Here is a 26784-nt window from a genome sequence, read left to right as displayed (position 1 = left end):
AGGAAAAACAATTATATTTAGAATAACACTTTAAAATTTAAAGCCAAAATGTAGCCTGAAAAGGCCACGTAAGTAAAAACCAATTGCGCAAGATATGTTTTCTTTTGTGCTATACAAATAAAAAGAAGCAGTAGACATGTTTAGAAGTACTCTAATGCTTTTTTTGTATATTGAATCCATTTGTTCGTTTACATTAAACAACGAAAACAGTTACGATTAAGGAGGAAGATTTTAACTTACGACTCGCATTGTGGACCACATCCTGTAATTGTATCTGGCTTAGGAAAAAATCCTGGCTTGCATCTACATTTGGCCACACCAGCTGACTCTGCTGAACATTCTGTATTGGGTCCACAGGGATTTGGGTTACAAGGATCTGAAAGTTAAACTAAATGAAAAGACACTGTGTTAATCCGTTTCATCAAAAGGGCGTATCTGCAATATCTCAGGGACAGCTAAGAATATTAATCTGAAACTTTCAGGGAATGCTAAGTGGGATGTTTTACTTACATTAAAAGATTTTATGTGAATCCAAGTTGTCAAAAAGGCTTATCTGCAATATCTAAGGAACGGCATAAGTAATTATGCTGAAACTTTTAGGGAAGATTGTGGGCGATATGTCTTAAGGTTGTCAGAAGGGCGTATCTGCAATATATTAGGAACAATCAAGGGTATTAAGTTTAAATTTTTAGGGGATGTTGAACTAAATCAAAAGATACTGTATATATCCAGTTTGTCAAAATTGTTCATATGAATTATCTCAGAAACAGTTAAGGGTGTTAATTTTAAACTTTTAGGGACTGTTGAGGAGAGGCTGAACTAAATTAAAAAAAATGCAATATACCTCGAGGTTGTCAAAATGGCGTATATGCAATATCTTAGCTGCCATTAACGGTATAAATTAACTTCTTAAGAGACCCAACAGAAACTTTGAGGGCATATTTGACTGTGGAAAGAAGTAAAATTTATATTTTTACTTTTGGGACACCAAAAGGGGCTGACCGAGGCTGTTAATTTTTTGAAGAAACATATGTTTGTATTGATTCCTAGTAAAAAACATTACTTTTTAACGCTGGTCTGCTTAAAATATCCGACCATGAAAACACCTCAATTAAAATTTCAGTACCAAGTATGCTTCAAACAGAACCAACGGTCCTCAATACGGAAAACAATGTGGTTACAGTAATGCCACGGATGCCTATTTTTATTTCGTATTTTATTTTGTGTTTTACAACATAGGCAAAAAAGGAGGTAATTTTATATAAAATGAAGTAGCGTGGGTTGTCATACACGTGTTGGGCCAAGGCGGAATAAAAAAACTTGGCCCAAGACGTGTAAGAGAACCCACAACACTTCAATTTGTTTAAAAACACCTCAATTATGGCTTCTGTCAAAGGTCTCTTGCAAGTTTTAAGAGAGGCAGTCGAAATTAAGAAAATATACACCAAGAATTAGCCGTTAATAGAGATGCCGGAGAAACTTTTTTGAACCCTGTTTATAAAGAACTTATTTGTTCAAATTTTTTTTTCTTTAACATTTTGCATAATATTTTGCAACCTATTAAAATATCTGATAACACATGACCTGGTAAGCGATTAGATTTTCAAAAGATATTAAATAAGATGAACTAATATTTAATTTCCTTAATTTAAATTCAATATTGGATTTTTTATTCAGTAACTTTTTCACCGTTACTATTTATTTTAGTGGTTGTTTACTATTTATTTTTGAAATATTTATTTAAATTAATTTTTACTATTTATTTTAGTAGTGGTCTATTTAATTCAATGGTTGTTTTTTACGGTCTGTTTTTATTTTTCATTTTTGAACTGAGGCTGGTTGAGCGGAGGTCTTGGACAACAAATTTGCACTGTTTTTTCATTCTCACTGGCTGGAAATATCCTCGTTTTTCTTCTTTTCGAGTTTTTCTCATCTTGTTAATACTAGCACACAATAATTCAATCTTAAAACAAAAATAAATCAATATTAATGAATAAATAAGACCTAAAACGAACAGAAATTACCACGCAGAGGAGTATAGGGGCAGGGTTGCAACTACAACCGAAAAAATCATCAACATTTCACCAGGAAATCACCATCAATCACCTAAATTTCACCGAAAATCCCCAAGAAAATCCCCAAACATCCCCAATAAATCGATGGTCAATAATGATAGGCTATACACCAATAAGATGCGTTTGGCACCTTGAGGTAAGACGTAAGATGCTATGTTTTCAAAGGCCGTCAACCGCTTCAAGAAGAAAGACAATTTATAACGAAGAACGGAATTTCAACAAAAAACGGAAATTGTGATCTAAAATTCTTTTCTGGACATAAAAAAGAGCATTTTTATATGTTTACTTACTATTTTACCTTTTACTTTGTATAATCTTTTGTTTTTTTCTGGCTTTCCATTGAAACGAATAACCACGATGCTCCTCTTTCGTCTTCAAATAGAATCTCGTTTGCTTTTGAGCGTTTTTAATCCTCGTGCCACAACTTGAATTTTTAATGGTAAACTTCAGCTTTGAAAAAAACCCACTCAAATGGTGTCGATTTCTTATATATTTGCTTTATCTCTTAATTAATTAAAACAAACTTTTTCCAAAAAATAAGTTTTTCAAAGAAAAGTAAAGAACTCCATTAAACAAAAAATGAGCAAAAATAAAATAAAATAATCTACCAAGCTTTAAACTACCACAAATCATCATCGATAAATAACTGAATCCAGACATGACCAGGAACTGCAATCAATAACTGCGTAAAGCTCAAAATGAGCAGAAATTCTCATAAGCTGGGCTGAAAATCTCTTTGCTATCTCATGGTCAAAACGAAAATTGAGGTTAACAGAAAAAATATAAATGAATATTCATTGTCAGTCTAATATGCATTTACTGGTATTTAGTAATCAAAATGCTAAAATGATTTGATTTATTAAAGTTATAAAAGTAAAAACATTTATATTATTTTCCGTAAAGTGCAAATTTTGTTCTGGCCTTGGGAAGGCATAGGGGTCCTAGCCTTAGTGACTTAGTCTTCCTAACATTAATTTTCAAACCAATTCTAGCACCTTGAACTCGCAAAACCTCTAAAACTTCATTCATTTTGCTCACACTTTCATCTAGGATGCTTAAATCATCAGCATAATCCAAGTCCAGGAGACTTTTTCCTCCCCATTTGATTCCGTGGTCTCTCATTGCCTTTCTGTGCTCCTTAAAACAAAGTCCATCAAAATAATCCATATAAAGGAGGATAGAACACAGCCCTGCTTAACTCCTGATTTAATACAGAACCAGCTACTAACCTCATATCCTACCTTAACCACAGCAGCGTTATTCTCGTACAAAGAACTAATAACCTTAATGTATTTGTCTGGTATACCATACAAGGATAAAACCTTTACTAAAGCTCTTCTATCAACAGAATCGAACGCTTTCTCGTAATCTATAAAACTGAGAACCAAAGGTGTTTGAAAACTCAGGCACTTCTCAATTATTTGCCTAAGAGTGAAAATTTGGTCGACACATCCTCTACCTTTTCTAAAACCGCACTGCTCTTCTTTTAAAACTTTGTCTACGGCATCTCTCAGTCTCAAAAGTATCATATTACTAAGTAATTTACTACCTACAGAGACCAGACTAATGCCTTGATAATTACCACACTCAATTTTATCACCTTTCTTATAAAGTGGCTTCATTAAGGTTTTCCTAAAATCGTTAGGTACTTCCCCTTTTTAAAAAATCATATTCATAATCTTCAATAACTTATTTCTAACCTCAGCGCCACCATATTTAAGAAACTCATTTACCACCCTATCAGCACCTGGAGTTTTATATTCTTTAATCCTTTTAGTACTGTTGCTAATTCCTCCTCACAAAACAAATCTTCCTTCACATCCAAAGTATCACAAACTTTTTTCATTTTCCTCTATATTTTTTCCTGCATCTCTATCTCGGTTAAGCAAGTTCTCAAAGTGTTCGGCCCATCCCTCTTTAGTTTTTTCCTTATCGCTGATTGCGACCCCATTCCTATCTTTAACTGGGACAAGTCCGGATTGACTACTCCCTCTCAGTTTGTTAACGTGCCAGTACAATATTTTACTATTATGCTGTCTAGCTGCATCTTCCAGATCCTCGGCAATTTTATCCATGGCCTCGACTTCACACCTCCTTACTTCCTATTTTAATGCTTTCTCCACTCTCTTTACATTTCTTTTGTTTTCATATGATCTATCACTCAGATAGATCAATTGTACAACTCTTGTACAAGTCCATTCTCCTTTCTATTAAACATAAAGCTTTTTCAGTAGTATTCTTCGCTGCAGTTCTAGCTGTCTTCCCTAAGACACCTTCAGCAACCTCACAAATTATTTTTTTAATATTATTCCAACCATCTTCCACATTATCAAATTTTAAACTCTCAAGTTTAGTATTCAACTGTTCCTGGAAAGTTTCTCTCAAATTGTCATCCTGGAGTCTACCCACATCATAACTTCCCGGGAGGTAGTTAACCTTCCGATATTTCAGCTTTAACCTAACCCTTGACACTACTAGATGATGATCTTTACTTTTAAGAATAATAACGGCACTCCTGTATACCCTAGCATCTTGTATTGATCCTGCCAGTCTTCGGTTTACTATAACATAATCAATAAGGTTTGCTGTCTTACCATCACGTGAATGCCATGTTAACTTATGAGCCATTTTATATGACCAAACACCGTATTGGTTATAAATAGATTGTTATACTTACAAAATTGCAACAGTCTGTAGCCACTCTGTTTTCTTTTCCTACACTAGAATTACCTAGACTAGGATACCATCTATCCCTATTTGTACCAACCTGGGCTTTAAAATATCCGAGTAATAAAATCATATTTCTACCAGGGACCTTGTCTATTTGCTCCTGTAACTGTAAGTAAAATTCATCTGAGTCCCTAGTATCTCTGTCTGTTGGTTCTACAGGGACGTATACTACTATAACTGAAACCCTGAACTTTTTAGTCATAAAATGAGCAATTAGTATTCTATTATTAATACCTTCCCAGCCTGAACAAGACCTAGCAGATTCTTTTTTCATCATGATCCCTACTCCTTGTCTATGTACCCTATCCTTCCTGCCTGAGTAAACAAATTCTATACCACCTAATTTCATGCTTCCTACCCCTGGGATATGAGTTTCTGAAATTCCTAATAAATCCAGTTCGAATCGTCTGAATTCGTCAGTCAAAATGTCGATACAATAGTCATTTTTTAATTTCGTAACATTCCAAGTTCCAATTTTCATGTTCTTTAAATCATTGAAATTATTTTTGCCTCAGGAAAAGCAATGATCCCGGATACCAGTGCAGGACGGGGATCACATATCTTCTCAACTCTACACCGAAGTGCTTAAGGCGGCTTAGAACCGGACAGCAAGAAGTCCCTGGAACCTCCAGGAATGGAGGCTTTGTGCAATCCTGGGCCCATCTTGGTCACAACGTAGTTTTCAGCACTTGGCGATGCTCTTTTATCAACAAGAGTCGAAATACTGCACAGACATTCTCAAGCCTATTACCTCCGACTCATTATATATTCATGCCTACAAATATTATGCTACTACGGGGAGGCAACTCATAATATATAAATTAGCGAGGAAGAGGTTATCCGCCCGTAGACACCCATCGAAATATGCCAGGCATAGAAGAATTGTCCATTTGTCAGAATCCCGTACGAATGCTGTGTCGTTTACTAGGCTATAATTTCCTCGAGGGGCACCACTCCTCAAGTGAGAATAGAGTTGACCGCAAGGTCCCCAGTCTTGCAGGTACCCCAAAAGGTTCGAGGCAGCTCTTTTCAGAGGCCATTGTCCATAGATCTGGATCTTACGCCCTGCCACAGTTGTCCTCCTATAGAGGATCCTCCCATGATGGTGTTCTGAATTACCATGCAATTTAACTCATTACTGGGAGAAGGTTTACAACTCATGGGACTTGTGGACAAACCATTGGGTCCTTTTGAGTGTACATTTGAGGGGTCTTCTTCCTCCTCCGCCTGTATTTATGATCCTGGGTGAGGGTGACCCAGATTCTATTACGGATCCCCAGGAAAAAGGTCCGCCCTTTGTCCTTGCCTCCTATAGCGGTACCCAAATAGACAAACTACGTATAAATATATATAAATCACTGAATATATAAGTTATATACAGAAATATATAACTCACTGACATATTTAATCTACTAATTATAAATATGTGTAACTCACTGACTAGGCCTATATAAGCTATATACAGAAATATATAACTCACTGACAAATTTAAGCTACTACTTATAAATATATATAACTCACTGACTAGGTCTATATAAGTTACATACAGAAATCAATAACTCAGTGACATATTTAACCTACTACTTATAAATATATATAACTCACTGACTAGGCCTATATAAGTTATATACAGAAATATATAGCTCAGTGACATATTTAACCTACTACTTATAAATATGTGTAACTCACTGACTAGGCCTATATAAGCTATATACAGAAATATATAACTCAGTGACACATTTAGCCTACTACTTATAAATATGTGTAACTCACTGACTAGGCCTGTATAAGTTATATACAGAAATATATAACTCAGTGACATATTTAGCATACTACTTATAAATCTGTGTAACTCACTGACTAGGCCTGTATAAGTTATATACAGAAATATATAACTCATTGATATATTTAGCCTACTACTTATAACTATATGTAACTCACTGACTAGGCCTGTATAAGTTATATAAAGAAATATATAACTCGGTGACATATTTAGCCTACTACTTATAAATATGTGAAACTCACTGACTAGGCCTGTATAAGTTATATAGATAAATATATAACTCAGTGACATATTTAGCCAACTACTTATAAATATGTGTAACTCACTGACTAGGCCAATATAAGTTATATACAGAAATATATAACTCAGTGACATATTTAGCCTTCTACTTATAAATATGTGTAACTCACTGACTAGGCCTATATAAGTTATATACAGAAATATATAACTCAGTGATATATTTAACCTAATACTTATATATATATATATAACTCACTGACTAGGCCTATATAAGTTATATACAGAAATATATAACTCAGTGACATATTTAACCTACTACTTATATTTATGTGTAACTCACTGACTAGGCTTATATAAGTTATATACAGAAATATATAACTCAGAGATATACATAAAGGTTATATAGCACCAGAGGTGTGCTTGAAAAGGGGGGGGCTTTATTCTTGGCTTGCCTTAAAACGTAAATTTTAGGATGTCCTTTTATTTTATTTTATCTATGGTTGAAATCACCCATTTTAAAAAACATGACCCAAACTCGGTAAACATTATATGTCCCGTGGGCATAACTTAAAACCCTTACCCTGAGGGTTGTGGGAGTGTGTCCTCCTCAAAAACATATTTTCTATCTGGAAATCAACTACGCTGAACAAAATGGCTATCTCAAAATTTCGTTTGGATGTATTTGGGGGACGGATGGGCGTGGGAGGGGGGGCTAGTTGCCCTCCAATCATTTTCGACTATAAAAAAGAGCACTAACCACTCCAGTTTCCAATTGAGTGAGCCCTTTTCGAAGCTTCTACGACGACTCCTTCGATAAGAAGTGCCCGGGTATGGAGGAAAAAAAACCCAAAAAACAACACAGTGTGCCCTCATAGTTCTTTACTTAGGCAGCGTTCGCGCGCTGCCTAATGAAAAGGTGGGTGTGAGAGGGGGGTTATTTACCATCCAATCACTTTCAACTATTAAAAAGGGCACTAGCCCTTTGAATTTCCAATCAAATGAGCCTTTTTTGAAGTTTCTATGACAACGGCTTCTATAAGAACCTTATTTGCCCCCAGGCCATAACTTAAAACCCTTACCCCGAGGATTGTGGGGGAGGGTCCTCCTCAAAATCATATTTTCTATCTGGAAAACAACTACGCTGAACCAAATGGCTATTTCAAAATTTTGAATGGGTGTGTTTGGGGGAATGATGGGCGTGGGGGGGGGGGCTAGTTGCCATCCAATCACTTTTGAATATTAAAAGGGTACTAGCCCTTTTATTTCCAATCGAATGAGCCTGTTTTGAAGTTTCTACGACAACGCCTTCTATAAAAACCTTATGTGCCCCCAGGGTATGACTTAAAACCCTTGCCCTGAGGGTTGTTGGGGAGTGTCTTCCTCAAAAACATATTTTCTATCTGGAAATCAAATGCGCTGAATAAAATGGCTATCTAAAAATTTTGATTGGATGTGTTTGGGGGAATGATGGACGTGGGGGTGGGGCTAGTTGCCCTCCAATCACTTTCGACTATTAAAAGGGCACTAGCTACTCCAATTTCCAATCGAATGAGCCCTTTTCGAAGTTTCTACGACGACTCCTTCGATACGAAGTGCCCGGGTATGGAGAAAAAAACACGAAAAAACAACACATTGTGCCCACATAGTTCTTTACTTAGGCAGCGCTAGCGCGCTGCCTATGAAAAGGTGGGCGTGAGAGGGGGGTTAGTTACCGTCCAATCACTTTCAACTATTAAAAAGGGCACTAGCCCTTTGAATTTCCAATCAAATGAGCCTTTTTAAAGTTTCTACGAGAACGCCTTCTAGAAAAACCTTATATGCCACCAGGCCATAACTTAGAACCCTTGCCCCGAGGGTTGTGGGGGAGTGCCCACGTCAAAAACATATTTTCTATCTGGAAAACAACTAAGCTGAACAAAATGGTTATCTCAAAATTTTGATTGGATGTGTTTGGGGGAATGATGGGCGGGGGGGGGGGGGCCAGTTACCCTCCAATCACTTTCGACTATTAAAAAGGGTACTAGCCCTTTTATTTCCAATCGAATGGGCCTGTTTTGAAGTTTCTACGACAGCGCCTTCTATAAAAACCTGTCCTCCTCAAAAACATATTTTCTATCTGGAAATCAACTGCGCTGAACAAAATGGCTATCTCAAAATTTTTATTTGATGTGTTTGGGGGAATGATGGGCGTGGGGCGGGAGCTAGTTGCCCTACAATCACTTTTTACTATTAAAATGGACACTAGCCACTCCAATTTCCAATCGAATGAGCCCTTTTCGAAGTTTCTACGACGACTCCTTCGATATGAAGTGCCCGGGTATGGAGAAAAAAAAAACAAAAAACAACACATTGTGCCCACATCGTTCTTTACCTATGAAAAGGTGGGCGTGAGAGGGGGATTAGTTACCGTCCAATGACTTTCAACTATTAAAAAGGGCACTAGCCCTTTGAATTTCCAATCAAATGAGCCTTTTTAAAGTTTCTATGACAACGCCTTCTATAAAAACCTTATATGCCCCCAGGCCATAACTTAGAACCCTTGCCCCAAGGGTTGTGGGGGAGTTTCTTCCTCAAAAACATATTTTCTATCTGGAAAACATCTACGCTGAACAAAATGGCTATCTCAAAATTTTGATTGGATGTGTTTGGGGGAATGATGGGCGGGGGGGGGGTCTAGTTGCCCTCCAATCACTTTTGACTATTAAAAAGGGCACTAGCCCTTTGAATTTCCAATCGAATGAACCTTTTTTGAATTTTCTACGACAATGCCTTCTATAAAAACCTTATATGCCCCCAGGGCATAACTTAAAACCCTTGCCCCGAGGGTTGTAGGGGAATGTCCTCCTCAAAAACAAATTTAATATCCAGAAATCAACTACGCTGAACAAAATGGCTATCTCCAAATTTTGATTGGATGTGTTTGGGGGAATGATGGGCGCGGGGGGGAGGGGGTCCAGTTGCCCTCCAATCACTTTTGACTATTAAAAAGGGCACTAGCCACTCCAATTTCCAATCGAGTGAGCCCTTTTCGAAGTTTCTACGACGACTCCTTCGATACGAAGTGCCCGGTAATGGAGAAAAAAAACCCCCCAAAAACAACACATTGTGCCCACATCGTTCTTTACTTAGGGAGCGCTAGCGCGCTGCCTATGACAAGGTGGGCGTGAGAGGGGGGTTAGTTACTGTCCAATCACTTTCAACTATTAAAAAGGGCACTAGCCCTTTGAATTTCCAATCAAATGAGCCTTTTTGAAGTTTCTATGACAACACCTTCTATAAATAACTTATATGCCCCCAGGCCATAACTTACAACCCTTGCCTCGAGGGTTGTGGGGGAGTGTCCTCCTCAAAAACATATTTTCTATCTGGAAAACAACTACGCTAAACAAAATGGCTATCTCAAAATTTTGATTGGATATGTTTGTTGGAATGATGGGCGGGGGGGGGGGGCTAGTTGCCTTCCAATCACTTTCGACTACTAAAAAAGGCACTAGTCCTTTTAATTTCCAGTCGAATGAGCCTTTCTTGAAGTTTCAACGACACTGCCTTCAATAAAAACCTTATATACTCCTAGGGTATAACTTAAAACCCTTGCCCCGAGGGTTGTAGGGGAGTATCCTCCTCAAAAAGATATTTTCTATCTGGAAATCAACTACGCTGAACAAAATGGCTATCTCAAAATTTTGATTGGATGTGTTTGGGGGAATGATGGGCGTGGGGGGGCTAGTTGCCCTCCAATAACTTTCGACTATTAAAAAGGGCACTAGCCCTTTGAATTTCCAATCGAATGAGCCTTTCTTGAAGTTTCTATGACAACGCCTTCTATAAAAACCTTGTATGCCCCCAGGACATAACTTAAAACCCTTGCCCCGAGGGTTGTGGGGGAGTGTCCTCCTCAAAAAGATATTTTCTATCTGGAAATCAACTACGCTGAACAAAAGGGCTATCTCAAAATTTTGATTGGATGGGTTTGGGGGAATGATAGGGTCGGGGGGGGGGGGCTTGTTGCCCTCCAATCACTTTTGACTATTAAAAATGGCACTAGCCACTCCAATTTGCGATCGAATGAGCCCTTTTCGAACTTTCTACGACAACTCCTTCGATAGAAAGTGCCCGGGTATGCAGAAAAAAAAAAAAAAAAAAAAAACAACACATTGTGCCCACATCGTTCTTTACTTAGGCAGCGCTAGCGCACTGCCCATGATAATTGTCGTGGGTCAAGCCTAAGCTGAAACATCAGACAAACAGTAATAAATCTTATGGTTCCTTTGATGAGAACTGTGCTCTGGACCGTCATTTAAATACTGTCGTATGGAGGTATACTATCATAGGAAAGAAGCATCTTGGCAACAAACAAAAAAGTCAGAGAGCGCATAATTCTATCAGCCTACAGAGACAGTTTTCATCATTAATTTTTTAACGACATTCATTTTGCTCACCCGCAACTTCACCAAATGTACCTGGCAGCCCCCCCCTCTGCTACATTTATCGTCGCTAGCTCCGCTTATTAATGCGTCAGCTGTTGACGTCAGGAATAGATTCCCATGACCTACTTTGAATCTTTCAAGCATTTTAGGTCTAATGCTACAGTTTTTCTTTAAGCTAACAAGCTAGATAAACGAAGGAGACATAAAAACGCAGAAAAAAAGCAACACGAATGCTTGTAGTATCTAAATAGGCAACAGTTAGTCATGTCCTCGAATTAGTGACTGGACTGCCATTCCTTTGCAATACAATGGGACCCTCAAAAGGTAACGTATCCCCTTGTCCTAATTAGATATAAAAATTAGCTTTAAACAAGGCCTTAAACAACTCTATGATGTTTCAGTACCCTGTTAATAACAAAGAAAAAAAAACACAGAACAAAAAAAGGATGCTACCCACTCCAAGGGTAGCATGAGTAGTGCTATTCATGCAAAAATGTGATTTCCCTTGTTGTTAACGGTTGTGACCGTAAGTTACCTATTTTGGGTTTTCAACAATGATTATTCCAATCGTATACTTTTTGTCTTGCTGTGACACCTTTTTCGAGGATTTCAAGCTCTTAAAAATTTCTGCAAATTTGTTTTCTAAATAGCATTTTACTATTAAGACTTTTGAAAATAATTATTACCATTCCTGAATCAGCTACAAACGGCGATTGTTTCTCACAGTTTTTTTTTAGAAATACATTTTTAAATTGTTGGTTACTGTGGGCTGTTTTGAGCCTCTTTAAAGGCTCAAAATTGAATTTTCCCCACAAGCAATTATCGAGTTTGAAAAGAAGATAAAGATGGCATCAAATTATGTATCGCAATCAGAACTTTGAAAATACTTGTTTTGCAGTTCGAGGCGAGAGAAGATGATTCAGTTGACCCTTTAATTCAGCTACTATTTTTCTTACTTACTCAAAAATACTGAAATTGAGGCATACATAGGGGAATATCCTAAAGATTGGGTATGGATTAGGATTTCTTAATTCCTTCACAGGGAAAATTTCCTGCTCATCCGTCGAGAAGGCTTCTCTTAAATGGCTTTGCTCTGCCTACCTGTGACAAAAACTGTTTAATTTTTTGCTAGGACTAGTAACGGAACCAGCGGGGGGGTGGGGGGAGGGGAAGAGGGCAAACCCACCAGAAAATCAACATAAAGAATAAACTTTCAAAAAATATGAATTAAATCCAAATCTAAAACTATTTACACTTTCTAGCTGTCTTGCCAGTATATTTTGGAAGGTGTTGGTGCTAGTGCTAAGACCGGGGAAAATTGCATTTCAAAAGCCACTATTTTCCTATTTTTCTATAGGACTAAACCTCCCCCTAATCCAACAAAGCTAATGGTGAATGTCAAATTTCAATTTTTATGAACTTGGAAACTATTTCAAAAATAAATTTTAGGTATATTTTGAATGATCTACTAAGTAATACCAGCTTTCAAACTAATGTCATTTCAATTCATCTACATGTTTTACGTTTATGCTTTCTTGTTGCTGTTTGTTTTTTAATCATGTAATTCACTGGTGTTTTGACATTTTGATAAATTTGATCTATGGTATGAGACCCCGCCCCCGAAAAAAAATCGTGCATTTGTGCCAGTTGATACCCATTAACTAACCTAATTTAAGAACCTTAAAATTGACAGTGTTCTGCTGGAAACTCCGCCTTAGTTATCATTTAAATTCAAATTTAGAAATAACCAGAATGCCATTTGCCACCCTTCCTATATTTTCAAAAATACGTTTTTTGTATTCTCACTAACGGAAATCCGACAAAACTGAAAATTTATCCTCCTGCATTTTTTTTTCTAGTTTTTTGTTGTATCTCTGTTTTTTTTTAACCAAGAAAATTTAGTCCCCCCACCCAACGCTTTCAGTAATCAACGGCACTGTAGTCAACAGGAGCGAAAATAATAACGTTTAAAATTAATTGTTAGAGGACCAACTTCAAGTGACAACGCTGCAGCAGAGTATTCTAGCAGTAACGAGACGATTACTCATTATACGTTGCCCGAATTAGGGTTTTGTGCCAATGTCAAGGTCAGCTCGGTTATTGACAGCTAATTTAAATTCACCATGGATATTAGCAACATTTCTTAAATTCAGGGTGCGACCAATTCGATTGGTGAGACCATTCTTCTTGTATGGGCACTGTCGGTTATTATTCTAATGGTAATGCTAGAACGTTGAATTTTTCAATTTTTGACAATAGCCACAAAATTAGAACTTGTTCTATTTCTAAGTTTTGGGAGAAACTTCTACAGTCTAATCAGGTAGCCCACTGATTAGGCTGCAAAACTCGTATTTGGGTTATAAGGTTTATATTATCCCAATATTATATTAAATTAGCTCACTTGAAAAGAAGAACAAATATGCATTGTTTCAGTTTTTCCATCGCTGCTATTGTCTTAGTAAATATGTTATTCTGATTTCAAGTTGCAGAACTTTCTAGTCTACTTAGGGAAGGTCAGTTATACAAAATTTTAAATAGGTATTCTGAGCTAGAAAAAAAAAAGTACCAAGGACAGTGAGATTGAAATCTGGCTAATTTAGTTGTTTAAGTAGAATATGCACACCCACTATATGTCTTAAAAACTACTAAATATCGGGAATTCAATTTTGAATAAAAAATACCTCCATATACATTTATACAGTTATGAGTAGTGGGAGGCAAAAAATTAAAAGGGCAAAATCAGCAAAAAATAAGCCAAAATTCAATTGCACCAAACAACTTAAGAAGGTGTATCTTTCCTTATAAAGATGAAGTTGTCTTTCGGGATCAGCGGGCTCAATATTTGAATTTCTAAGGAAGATACGTGTTGTCAAATTAACGAATTAGTTATATTTTCTTATTTTCACGGCTCAATGTGGCAACACTGACGAAATGTTTCATAATACCCAAGCAACTTCATAATTTTTAAAATACGAAAAAGAAAATTTGGCAATTGTCTGTTAAACAGAACACACTCAAGAACTACGTTGTCCAAGTTCTGACAAAAACCGGTATGCTTCTCTGGACTCAGTTATGATTTGCTTATTTTGAGTGAGAAAACTACGATTTAGGTATATTTTAATTATATATTCAATTTTTAGAGGGGGTTAGGGGTTAGGTTAAGTTAGGTATTTAATATAATGCGTTCTGCGCAGCCTACTTTCCATAATTATTTGTCGTATTTTCCATAATTTTGTTTCTAATAAGTTTTATAAGTTTCATATTTTTTATAAATTTTCTAATAAGTTTTATAAGTTAAATAAGTTTTATATTATCATCATGTTTTGGTATGTTTTATTAGGATTAGACTAACTTCACTTCTTGGGTGTGTTCGCTTTAACAAACAAGTACCGAAAAATTCCTAGAAAACTTCCGAAAAATTCCTAGAAAATTTATAACCAAAATTCCATTTTGGTTAAAAATCTTCTTAAGATGGGTTCAGGGAACAAAAAAATGTTTCTACTTTGATGTCCTTGATATTATAAAAAAATTAATATGTTAGCTTCGCCCACTATTTTGAGCTCAGGTGGATCAAAGTATGGTTTAAACTCCAGCAGGACACTTCGTAAATTTTTTTTTTCAGGGGTAGGAGAGGAATTTCGAGAATTTGACTTTTTAACTAAAAATATTTCAACTTATGAGGATGTTATTTCTTCTAAAACAAATTTTACTGTCTTATCCTTAGATTTTTTCCTTTTATTTATTCAAATTTTTTCTCTTTTAGATTTTTTGTGTCAAGTTTTGACAATGTCGATCTACTATCGTAGCATTTATAACATTATAAGGATGGTTGGCAGCAGGGGTGGAATTCAGTCAAACTCGTGGGGGTGGGGGTGAAGTTGGCGCCGATTTTTCCCAAGTCAAGCCAAAATGACCAAGTGAAAAATGAAAATTGAGCCATATAGTACCATAAAGGCAAAAATATATTAAAGAAAACTGTGGACACTTGAATTATGTAAGCCTATCTTAGCTTTGATAAGATTTTTGAAGACGCTATATTTCAGGTGGGGGAAGGGAATGGGGCACAGGGGTGGTTTCCTGCCTGTCCCATAGCAAATTACACCTCTTCTTGGCAGGGAGATCTTAGTTATCATAATATTGCAGGTTATGTTTAAACATAATCTCCATTTGCACGAGAGCGCCTCTAGACCTAAGGCGTCTCAGCGGAATCTTATGACTGTTATATTTTTCCATAGCTTTCCAATTTTTTATATATTAACCTCTTTTATATAGCTTTTTCTAAGAAACTAGCAAAAATAATCAGAATTTAATCCTTTAATCTGGCTTCTAAATTGTAAGCTTTCTACTATGCAATGACTGGGCTTTTGGTGTGGTAATTCAGCGTTGACAACTTTGATCAGAGCAGTGGCGTCAACTTATGAAAATTTAGTTGAAGAAGGAGATGGGAGGAAACGTATCTCTAGAAACTAGGGGAGAGCCAAATTTGTTATTTTTCAATTTTATCAATAAAATAACAGAAAAGTGCATTTCAATGAAAATACCCCCAAAAAGGGGGAGGGGGAATCTAGGGGATGACAAATATCACCTTGTATTCTCCCACACAATTGGTCCCGCCCAATTGATCCCACTGGGCCAAAGTAATTGGAAAATGTCCAGACGCAAATTCAATCCTTACTAAAAGCCAAATTATAGACATTAGAGACTCACCAAATTGTGCTATAGTTGAACCAACAAAAACCGTTACAAGAGTAAATGTTAAACTTATCCTTTTCATAGCCTGAAAAACAAAATGAAGCAGTAAGTTTTCCGTATCATATAATATTTAAGTTTTTAAACAAAATGTTAGGGTCAGAGATTTTAGTTTCCTGATGATTCATATCTTATTACTGCCCAGTGCCGCCATTCGGTTTCATTTCTTTATGTCTCTGTTCTCTCTCTTTCATTTCTTTATCTCTCTATTCTTCTCTTTCATCACTAATAATGCACTTATTTCAACAGAAAATTTATCATCTCCATCCTCCCCCAGTGAAGCTAAAGGGTAGCCTAAACGTTAAATTTCAACTTTTACGAAAATAAATTTTAAAAAATTTTTATTTTGTTTGATTTAATTTAATTTTTTAATTTATTTATTGAAAATAATTTAATATTTTAAATAATTTTTTTTATATTTTAAAAATTAATTTTAGGTATATTTCGAATGATCCACTAAGTAGTACTAGCTTTCAAAATAATGTCTTTCAATTAATCTACAGGTTTCCATAGGTTTTACTTATTGATTGTTTTTTTTAATCATTTAAAATAATTTTTTTTTTATCATTTTTAATCATTTTAATAATTTAATCATTTAAAATGATTTCAAATCATCTAAAGAGTGTTTAGTTTTTTTTATTTGTAATCTTGATATGCATTGTGGCCATTTTAAACCATCAAAGTTTTGAATTCTGTAATATTACCTTTGCCAAAAATAGGAAAAACGAATTGCCGAAGTAATTTGAAAAAGTTATCTACAAAAAAAGCCGGACCTGTTTGGGTGTTGTACCATAAGACCAAATATGGGCTTCTCAGGGTTGACTACTCTTGGTCGATTAAACTGAGTCATCAACCGACGAGACAAAATAAATGAATTTTTCAAAATCTTAATTACAAATAACATTCGACTTATTTTTTTTGTTTTTGTTTTTCTGCACTATATTAAAACAAACAAATTTGAAGAATTTTTTTTGGCAACACTTGCATAAAATTGTGCGCAAAAAAGTTCAATTTTAAAATTTTAAATACCATGGCATAAGCAGCAGTGTCTATAACATTCGCCTAATTTTTGTTGTTTTTGTACTATATTAAAACAAACAAATTTTTGGCAAATCTTGCATGAAATTATGCGCAAAATTTTAACTTTTAAATACAAAGCATAAGCAGCAGTGTCAACAACAATATTATCTGTACCTTTTTTCATCTACAGCATATGTTTTGCATATCACCAGTAGATGAGGCAAAAAACTGCAGGGCCTTCAGATCTGCCCCCACCGCCAGCTTAGTAGTTTATGCTGTTCTTCGTATTACTTTTTAGGGGACACTCTGAGATTATTTTTAAATAATCAGAGAAGTATGCTAAGCCAAGTAGAGATAAGTATATGCATGCCATAATCAGATGCCAGGTCTTCGAAGGGTTTTTTATCTGCATAATTTTTCTGTAAATTTGTAGGACCTAAAGCTGGACCCAGAGACCCAAGCCTCCCTCATTCTGACATTGCAAGTATCAGCATAAAAAGCAGATTTAGGGGGTAGTTTTAGGGACGCGTACAACAAGTCCTCAACAAAATCCTATCCGTATATAATTCCGTATAAACAAAATCCTCTCAATTATATCCTGAACTACGGTAGTTGGTTGTAACCTAGTTGACCGTCAAGTCAATTCTAGATCTGACAAGGTCTGAATGTCGAAAGTCTATGTTTGTCAGTAAGGCAAGAGTCCAGCTCCAAACAAATTTTTCAGAGGAATTTAAATGGAGTCCTTTTTAAATGCTCTAAGACCGCCTTTGTCAAAAATATAAAATCTATTAACGAAATTCCCAACATCCTGACTACGCACTGAATCTACTGAGTGACAGGGGATGCAAAGTCACCTAGAGTTTGAAAGTTAAATAGTAAAAAAGTACAAATTGTAAAGTATGAAAAAAAATGCTATTTCAGTTTCTCTTGTAATTTGCCTTTTATCTAGATATTTGAATTCTCCCTAAAATTCCACCCCCTCCTAAAAGAGATTTGTTTGGTGTACCTTGTTTACTTCCGATTTCAGAGAAGCATTCTGCTTCAACCCCCCCCCCCCCCTTTTTGATTGTCATATTTATTTTACTTTTTACTTTATTTCGTTTTTCTTTGTTTAATTTCAGCATATTCATTTTAAAAATATAGGGCCCATGGGCGTAGGCAGTATATTGTTTAGGGGGGGCAGTCAATAGTGTGATGGAGGGCCTTTATCAACTGCTTTTCCCACCATCTGCTTTTTCAGCCATATCTAATGTAAATTTGAAGGTCTAGGGGGGACAGCTGCCCCAACCTGCCCCCATCCCTACGCCCATGATACGGCCTGCAGTAAGACAAACATTATATTTTACAGATATGCCGTCACAAGGGGTGCATAAGAGTAAAAAACGTCACAGGTGGTGCGCGCGGTACAAAGATAAAATTTATTCCTAATTAATTAATTTTACAATTTACATCGTGGTAATCCCCTAAAGGTTTAAGGCCAGTAAAAGAGAGGGAATACATAAATTTCAATAGAACTAAATCAATAGAAGACAAAAGTTAAAAACATTAAATTAATCAAATAAAATTGAGTAGATTATAATAGACCCCAATCAGTGCTACACAAAACGAGAAAAAACAGTAAAAATAGAAAGCAAAAAAGGAAAAAAAACAAGAATCAAAAGCTGCTGCAAAACTCACAAGGGTATCCACACTCGACGGTAAGGGAAGGCATAATCCCCCCCCCCCTTGGAAAGACTACAAATTTCAAAAAATACATAAAACAGTGTAACATTTACGGGGGGGGGGGTATTTTTTTAAAAAAACCCTTTTTAAACATCTGCCTCTCTCCTCGAATTACCGCCCCCTGAAAAAAAATAAGTATGAGCAAAAGGGGTAAAAAACAAAAAGTGTTTCCAAACTACAGAAGATAAAGTTAAATTCTTCTAAAATTCCTATTTTAATATATCTTCCACACTTAGCGAGCGGGTTCTGAAACACGAAACATTATTAGAATACCAGCAAGTTAGAATGAACAGTTGCCAGCCTTCCCCTTTAGAAGCTAGACACCAAGTCACCAGACCGGGAATTATTTATTTCCTGGTAAATAGACTATTATACCTCACGAACAAAAGTTAGTCTTATAAGTCAAAGTTCTTATACTATGTACTTGGTTCCAAGGATAAAAATAGGGAAATTTAGAGGTATATGAACTCCTATTTTATCATATCACCAATAAATCAAAACATATGATGAATATAAAAGATTTATTTTTGCAATTTCATTCTAACACAATAGGGTATAACTATATATTTAACCTTGTGCTATACACAGAACTGGCCGAGGGATTGCCCACTCTCCGACACTTGGTTTACACATTGGAGCGCCATTTCATCTGCCATGTGTGGCAAAATACAGTTGTTCGCATACTTTCACAATGTGGAACTTTTTCACGCCACGCATGGTACACTTCCACATGAGGGACATATTCCACAAGGTGTGTAATAATTTTGAGAGTGGGCCACCCCTTGAAACTGCTCAATTGTAACTTGGTGACTATTAAAGATTTATTAAGGATCAGACGCTTAAGTGACAAAAAAGTGATAGACGAGATAATAATGAATGTGAATTTTGGCTATTATTTCCGAGATGAATATATCGCAATTAAAAGTGACTACAGAACAATTTTAAGAACATAAGCGCAAAATTTTAACATCAAGTGAAGTAATAAAGGGCCAAAGAATTAACCTGTGTTTTGCTTTGACAGGAGCGAGAGGCGCAGTTTGTATCATTAATCATTTAAAGATGGGTTCTTGTGCACTTTATGGCACACACCACTACATATTGTACACGGAACTACTAAAGGGGATACCCGTCAAACGGGTATTTGCAATAGAGAAATGGAATGCAAAGCGTGGTTTTCATTGCGTTTACAATATTTAAACTGTTGTTATTTGGGGTCTAGGGGGGAGGTAACTAGGTTAAGTATTTAATATACGCTATGCTTTACCCCCCCCCCCCCGAATGTGCAAATATATAGCCCAAACTTGTTTCTAAATTATTATATATTCATCCTATTTTATTATATTTCATTAGAATTAACCAAACTTGACTTAGCGGTGTACCATAAAATGCACAAATACCCAAAGATGTGTTGTTTGGTTAAAATCGTACCGCGTGTGGCAGAACAAGTGCTGCTCATGATGTACACCAGACGTGGAAAGTGGGCCACCTGTCGGACGTTAGCGTATTGCTGATTTTCGTTTTTGAGTTTTCTACTCTGTTATGTTTTCTTAAAATGTAATCCTTTTTACTTTTCTATTGTACGAGGTTTGCGGACGTACAATGGAAGTATTTAGTCTATATTTGAGTTCGTATTTTTCAATCTTAATCCTTAGTTTAATTCAATTTTAGTTTAATTTATCAAACATAATTTGATATTTATGTTTTTATTAACTTAATGGAAAGACAGTGCAGTCTAAGAAATTATTTACTTAGCACCTTCGGTATTCATGAATTAATTTAAACACCTTGCACAGATCAGTGCAGTGCAAACAGTGACAGCGCAGTTTAAGAAATTATTTCCTTGGTACCTCCAGTATTCATGAATTAATCTTAATGACAGCACATTGCAGTCAGTGCAAGGCATACAGTGACAGTGCAGTCCAAGAGATTGTTTGCTTGATTCCTCCTGTATCCATGAATCAATTTAAATATGTGCACAAAGTAGAAAAAGAGAAAATTCACATCATGATTATCCGGTGACCCCCTCCTGAAAAAATTAAGAAATCGTGACAAAAATACACATTTTACGTATTTTGACCTTCCCCTAGGTAGATCTCTTATGCCCCCTCCTTTCCCCCAAGGGCTTTGGGTACTTGCACCTGTTGTAATCAACTTGCAGCAACTCGTCACCTCGGACGAATCTCCTTTTTTGGGTAAAAGTCTTATCAACAAATTTTTAAAGTATATACATTTCATTGATGGGTGTGAACGGGGTCTACCCTAGGAGGGGGTGTGGTTATGAATAGAACAAGGAGGGATATCTTAACAATAATTTTGTATAATCTTTTTCAAAGAAATTCAATCATTATTAAAAATGCTTTTTGAACTATATTTCATGCCTAAGGGCTTGTTGTGCCCTATTCAACAAGCATTCCCCTGGATTCGCATCCAGGGGGAGAGTTATGGGGTTTGAACCTCCCTTCCTAAAGTTTTTCTCCGGGTCGTAAAAACAACAAAAAAAGCGTAAAAACAAATTTTTGATCCGTTTTTTAAGCTTGTTTTGTACCTCATCCCTCCCCGCCCGAAAAATAACACCCCAAACAAATGATCATTTGATTTTTCCACTGCATTTTGTCTCCTTTTTTAAAATGCAGAGATAGCTAGAATTTTGGGCTTTTGTTATCGGAATTGTGCTTAACTTATCTTGAAGGCTAGGTTAAAAACCCTTTATGCACACAAAGGTATTCATCTAGAACAATAGAAAAAATTGAAAATAAATTTCTTGATTTTTTGCTCTGACGAAAAAAAAAAAAAAATGAACGAACTGATTTTACCAATAAATCAGATCTTATAGATAAAAAATAAAAAAATAAACCCAAAAAGATCTTATAAAGGATAAATTACCAAAAATTAATGATTGAGATGTATAGGTGAAGAAAAGTATATAATGAAGAAAAATAATTAAGACTTCCGCAGGTATCAGTAGAATGGGGGGTGCCAGTCGTGACTACACCACGTGGTTCATGGTTTTTCAAGTGAGAATTTCATAAATGTGACAAAATTCATGGTTTTTCAAGTGAGAATTACCATAAATGTGACAAAATTCATGGTTTTTCAAGTGAGAAAAATTTCCTGTTTTTTCATTCTCACTGAGAAAACCATAAACCACGTGGTGTAGTCACGACTGGCACCCCCCATTCTACTGGTATCTGACAACATAATGGAGAAATTTCCTGAACAGTTATATAGTGACCTTGAAATAGGAATATTACTAGGGGGGGGGGTCTATAAGACATGCATTAAAAGAACACCCGAAAATTCACAAAACGGAATATTTTTCTAAAAATGGGGCAAGAATTGAATGCTAAGGAAAAAGCATAATCTTCTGGCTGTCGGTACGTTTGCAAGCATTAATTTGTTTTATCAGGGTCAAATTTCAGAAGGAAGGGGAGCATGGCTCCCCTTTTGATGGGTCATGGGCAGCACGTGTCCTTCGGCTGACTAAACTTTAGAGACTTAATTTTTAAATAAATGTTTCTCGTGTGAGTGACGTCACATTCATATACATTTAAATAGCAAAAAAGATACATGATAGTATTGGAACGATAATATTGCATATATATGTCATATGTCGTAGAATAGGCGTTGTATTCAGACAATATTTTTGAATTAGTATTAAATATGCCTAGAGGACGAGGACGACCCGTAAAAAGACACCAAGTTAATGGCCTTTAAAGCTTTTTTCCGGTGAATATATACAACATTTCGAATAACGATATTAATATATTACGAGGGGGGCATCAGGATTTTAGAAATGACTAGGTGAGGCATGGCCCAAAATTGGCTGGGAACCACTGGTTTAAACCAAACGGGAATTATGTTTCTGATATAAAGTAGACAAAAGTTAGTTTATCAATTGGTTTATCAAATTGGTTTTCCGATTATCATGTAGCCTATGCCTTCTTGCAAAAAGGACATCAATAGAGGGAGGGGGGGGGTGGTTGATGGTGTTAAGCACCTGCCAAAAACTAAGAAGAATCATAACAAATTTAAGAAAATTGAATGCATCCCTTTAAAAGGGGTAATAATTGAATAGTGCGGGAGAAAAATTGTCAACATATTTGTTCGTATGAATTAATTTATTTTAGGGGTACTACTTTAGTGGTTGGCCCTACCAGGAAGAAACACAATAAAATTATGAAAACTGCTTTTAAAATTCTAGAACACTTACTTATCTTAATTCTAGAAGTGCAACAATTTATTTCCCCCTCCTCCCTCTAATGATTAACTACATAGCTGAACTTCTATATTCTCTATAAATTTTCTCATCACTTGATGCAGTTGATATTACTTGTTTGCCGTTAAAGTAAATATAAGATAGGAGTGACACATGGAAAATTAATTACGTATATAAAATCCAGGGTATATATTTGACCATTAAGGGGGGTCTATAACCACTAAATCTGTATCATTTTAGGGTGGTCAAACTTTAAGACCGGGGGGGGGGGGATTTGTCAAAACAGAAAAAAGAACTTGCGTCATCAAATAATACGATCACACTTTGGATAGGTCGAGACCCCTGGGCCTGTTTCCCCCAACTTCTAGACCAAACTGAAAATTTACCTCTGATACGGGGTGGATAAAGATTGGATACTGATCAAATAGCCTACCTTGTGGTCGAAGCCTCCTATGTATCCACAACGGTCTAACGCTAGTTAATTTCTGGTTTAGTGAAGTTACATCAAACCAGTTAGAATTTTTATAAAGGTACATCTCTAAGAGATACCTAATGGCTAACCAATAATCGTTTAGATCGCCGATGACGTCAGACATCCCAAGTATGCGAAAAAATTACGTAATGAGCGATGCACTTTTTTAATGACGCATTCCGTGAATATTATTTGCTGGTTTACATAATAATTTATGATTTGCTTCTTTGAAACATGGAAAATTTGTTCAGTGTTAATTTTCTGCTGAAGTCTTAACATTTTAAGAAGAAGATGCTTTGTTTGCACTATCGTGCTACAGCAAATAGAAACAGTTAGATCAACATTTTGGTATATTCTGAAGCAGCTTTTCTCATTTCTGACGTTTCCTTGGAAAATCTGTATGTCACAAGAAATTTAACTGTACCACAAACATTATTTTACTTGAGGAGCGGGAGAGAAAGGCGAATTTCTGAATAAGTTTATTGCATAAGATAGTCAGCTTTTGTTATGTAAATATATTTTTTTCTTTTTTTTTTACATCCCAAGAAATTTGACGGGGTTGAGATTTCCTTCGAGGGGGGGGGGGGTAGGGGAGAGAAGAGGAGCATGTTAACTTTTTTATCCGATACGTAAGTAATTATAATCCTCTCGTTGTCGGCATGTTTGATCAGATTAATCTGTTTCAGGGGAGAAAAACTTAAAAATAAGGGGGGGGGAAGAATCATGTCTTTAAAAGTAACTTTACCTCCCGGAAATATTTGTAAAATTCAAGAGCGCTGTTTTGCTGCTATACAAGGAGCAGTCCTGTGTACGGGGGCTTTGAACCCTTCTGCCCAGCTAATTATCAAAATGAATTGATTGTTTGATAGATTGTTAAATTTGTTAGATTGTTTTTTTTTTGCGTTTTTAATTTTTTCTTAGCACTGAGGGCGACTTGGAGAGGGCGACTGAGGGCGACCCCATCCAGTACTCAGATATTTTGCTTTTTTCGAGCCCCTCTCCATAAGAAATTCTTGCATATCAACTTATCAAAGATTATTTTGCAAACGTTCAATTTTTTAGTTGATACATGTATACAATTTTCGTTAAAAGAAAGATTTTGAAGCATTACTCTCTCAGAATAAGACAGTTTTACTGCACTATTACGCTGCAGCAAATAAGAAATAAAACAGGCACATATACTAAACAATTTTTATTTATAAGGTAGGTAGATTTTGATTTATTAAACTTAAATCATTTTTCAGAAGTGACTTTACTACCCTCTCGCCAATTTTCATCATTACCGCAGCAATAGATCCAAGATAGTAAACAGCAGGCCATAGGCGACATTGGGAGGGGTTAAGGGTGGGCAGTTGCCCCTCTAATAATTTGGGAAATATTGTAATGTATTAAGTAGCCGTAAAATTTCAAATTGGTGAGAAACTGGTTTATATGCTGTCAGGCTCTTTTTTTTATGAAAACATATTTTTTTTTGCGGAAACATATTGAACTATTGAACAAACATATTGAACAATTTTCAAACATATTGAAAATTGAACTAGGTTTAGTGGTGCATCTCAAAATAATTTTTACCAAATTAACGTTGATACGGTACAAACTATGATAGTGCTAGTTTTGTTTGAAATTTGATAGTGTACGGTAAGTGTACAAAAATGTATACGCACCATGCACATTGGGTGGGACTTAAGGGTGTATCCAGGATTTTGGTTCAGGGGGGGGGGGGGGCTTACAAAAAAACTTTAAAAAGCATAAAAAGTTTGTCTATATGCATTTATTTCGTTTTTACGAGTAGGACACAGGATTTTGGGGGTTTAAACGGGGTAACCCCATTCCCTGAATACGGCATTGGTGGTACTCCACCACCGGATGGGCGCAGAAGCAGGACTACCAGCTTAATTTTACGTTTGCTTGATGTGTGTGTATTGTCTATTATGTAGGCTATTGTGTAATTTCTTTGTCGTTAACTGGGTAGCGTCTTCGCTAAATAATAGATTTCCTTCGTAATCGGTTGAAAAATGTGTCTTTGAATACTTAGGGCAGGTCTACGCCATCTTTAATTTTTTTTTATCATTTGGTGTTTGTTATCCAATATAAAACAATTTCTCAGAACAGGTGTTCAGACAACTTAAAAACATGTTTAGGCTTGTATTATTCAAAATTTTCTAGGAGAGGGACCCTGTAAATCCTCCTTTCCCCTTCCAGGCCCCCCAAATGTGCACTCCTTCTCCCCCCACCCGAAAATGAAATGTTGAAATTACGTTCACAGAGCAAATAATGCCTCATAATAGCCAAGAATTAATAAAAGCTTTTAAAAATGAATTTTCAAATTTAAAATATTCGCAATTTGATACCGATTATTGACACCGATTTGATGCCGAGAAACATGTTTAGGCTTCTATTATTCAGAATTTTCTAGGAGAGGGACCCTGGAAATCCTCCTTTCCCCTTTCAGGCCCCCCAAATGTACACTCCTTCTCTCCCCCCCCCCAAATGAAATGTTCACAGAGTAAATAATGCCTCATAATAGCCAAGAATTAATAAAAGCTTTTAAAAATAAAATTTCAAATTTAAAATAATCGCAATTTGATACCAATTCAGGAATGGTAACTATTATCCACGTTAAACTTAAAGCACTAGGGACAGTCAAAATAAAACTTGGTTGCTTCGAGCTGTTCATTGGTAATTTACACAACCCTATATACAGGGACGCAGCTACAATATTTTATTGGGGGGGAGAGAGTCAGAGGGGTGTTATTGAAGTAGGTGCTTTTCAAGCGGTAGTGAAGAAAAGTTTTTATTTAACAGACGCTACTTGGTGAAAAAACATTATGCAATACATTATAAACAGTATACATACATTAAACAATCATCAAACAGTTCGTGGTAACGAACTGTAAGTAACGAGCGACCCGGCTCAATAGTAACCGAAACTCTAAAAAAAGGAATTTTGATACCAATAAATGTATAAAAAGAATTAGATTTCAATATTGATTCCAAATATATAAGTTTAATCAAGTCTAGTATTACCCATAAAGAGTTACGAGCCTGAGAAATTTTTTGCCTTCTTTTTAAAAAAATGGGGAAATACCCTCTAAACTCATATAATCTTAATGAAAATCACTCCATCAGATTCAGCGTATCAGAGACCTTTTTGAGTTTCAAGCTTCTATCTGCAGAAATATGGAATTTTGTTTTGCTTGCTAGAAGAAAGACCACGGATGTGTGTTTATTTGTTTTTGTTTTTTTTCACGGATGATCGTGTCGACTCAGTGGTCCTAGAATATCGTGACAGGGCTCATTCGAACGGAGATTAAAAGTTCTAGTGCCCCTTTTAAGTGACCAAAAAATTA

The 26784-nt window shown here is 35.9% G+C and overlaps 1 protein-coding gene across 1 annotated transcript in view; it reads right to left on the bottom strand.

Moving 5' to 3' along the window:
• The window catches only part of LOC148954697 (uncharacterized), an 82509-nt gene extending 59048 nt beyond the window's left edge, over positions 1–23461 (bottom strand). Inside the window, exons 1-3 of the mRNA XM_089086700.1 lie at positions 23396–23461; positions 15963–16032; positions 241–376 (exon numbers count right to left, since the gene is read on the bottom strand). Coding sequence (XP_088942826.1) covers positions 241–376; positions 15963–16029 — 203 coding nt within the window. The 5' untranslated portion in view covers positions 16030–16032; positions 23396–23461. The remainder of the gene's footprint in view (positions 1–240; positions 377–15962; positions 16033–23395) is intronic.
• Between the last annotated feature and the right edge of the window lie 3323 nt (positions 23462–26784).

The sequence above is a fragment of the Artemia sp. Qi Xiang Cuo genome, chromosome 3 (assembly GCF_049724085.1).
Source record: "Artemia sp. Qi Xiang Cuo chromosome 3, ASM4972408v1, whole genome shotgun sequence".
NCBI classification, from domain to species: domain Eukaryota; kingdom Metazoa; phylum Arthropoda; class Branchiopoda; order Anostraca; family Artemiidae; genus Artemia; species Artemia sp. Qi Xiang Cuo.
Note: the sequence above shows the minus strand (reverse complement) of the source record. Positions and strands in the feature narration are given on the sequence as shown.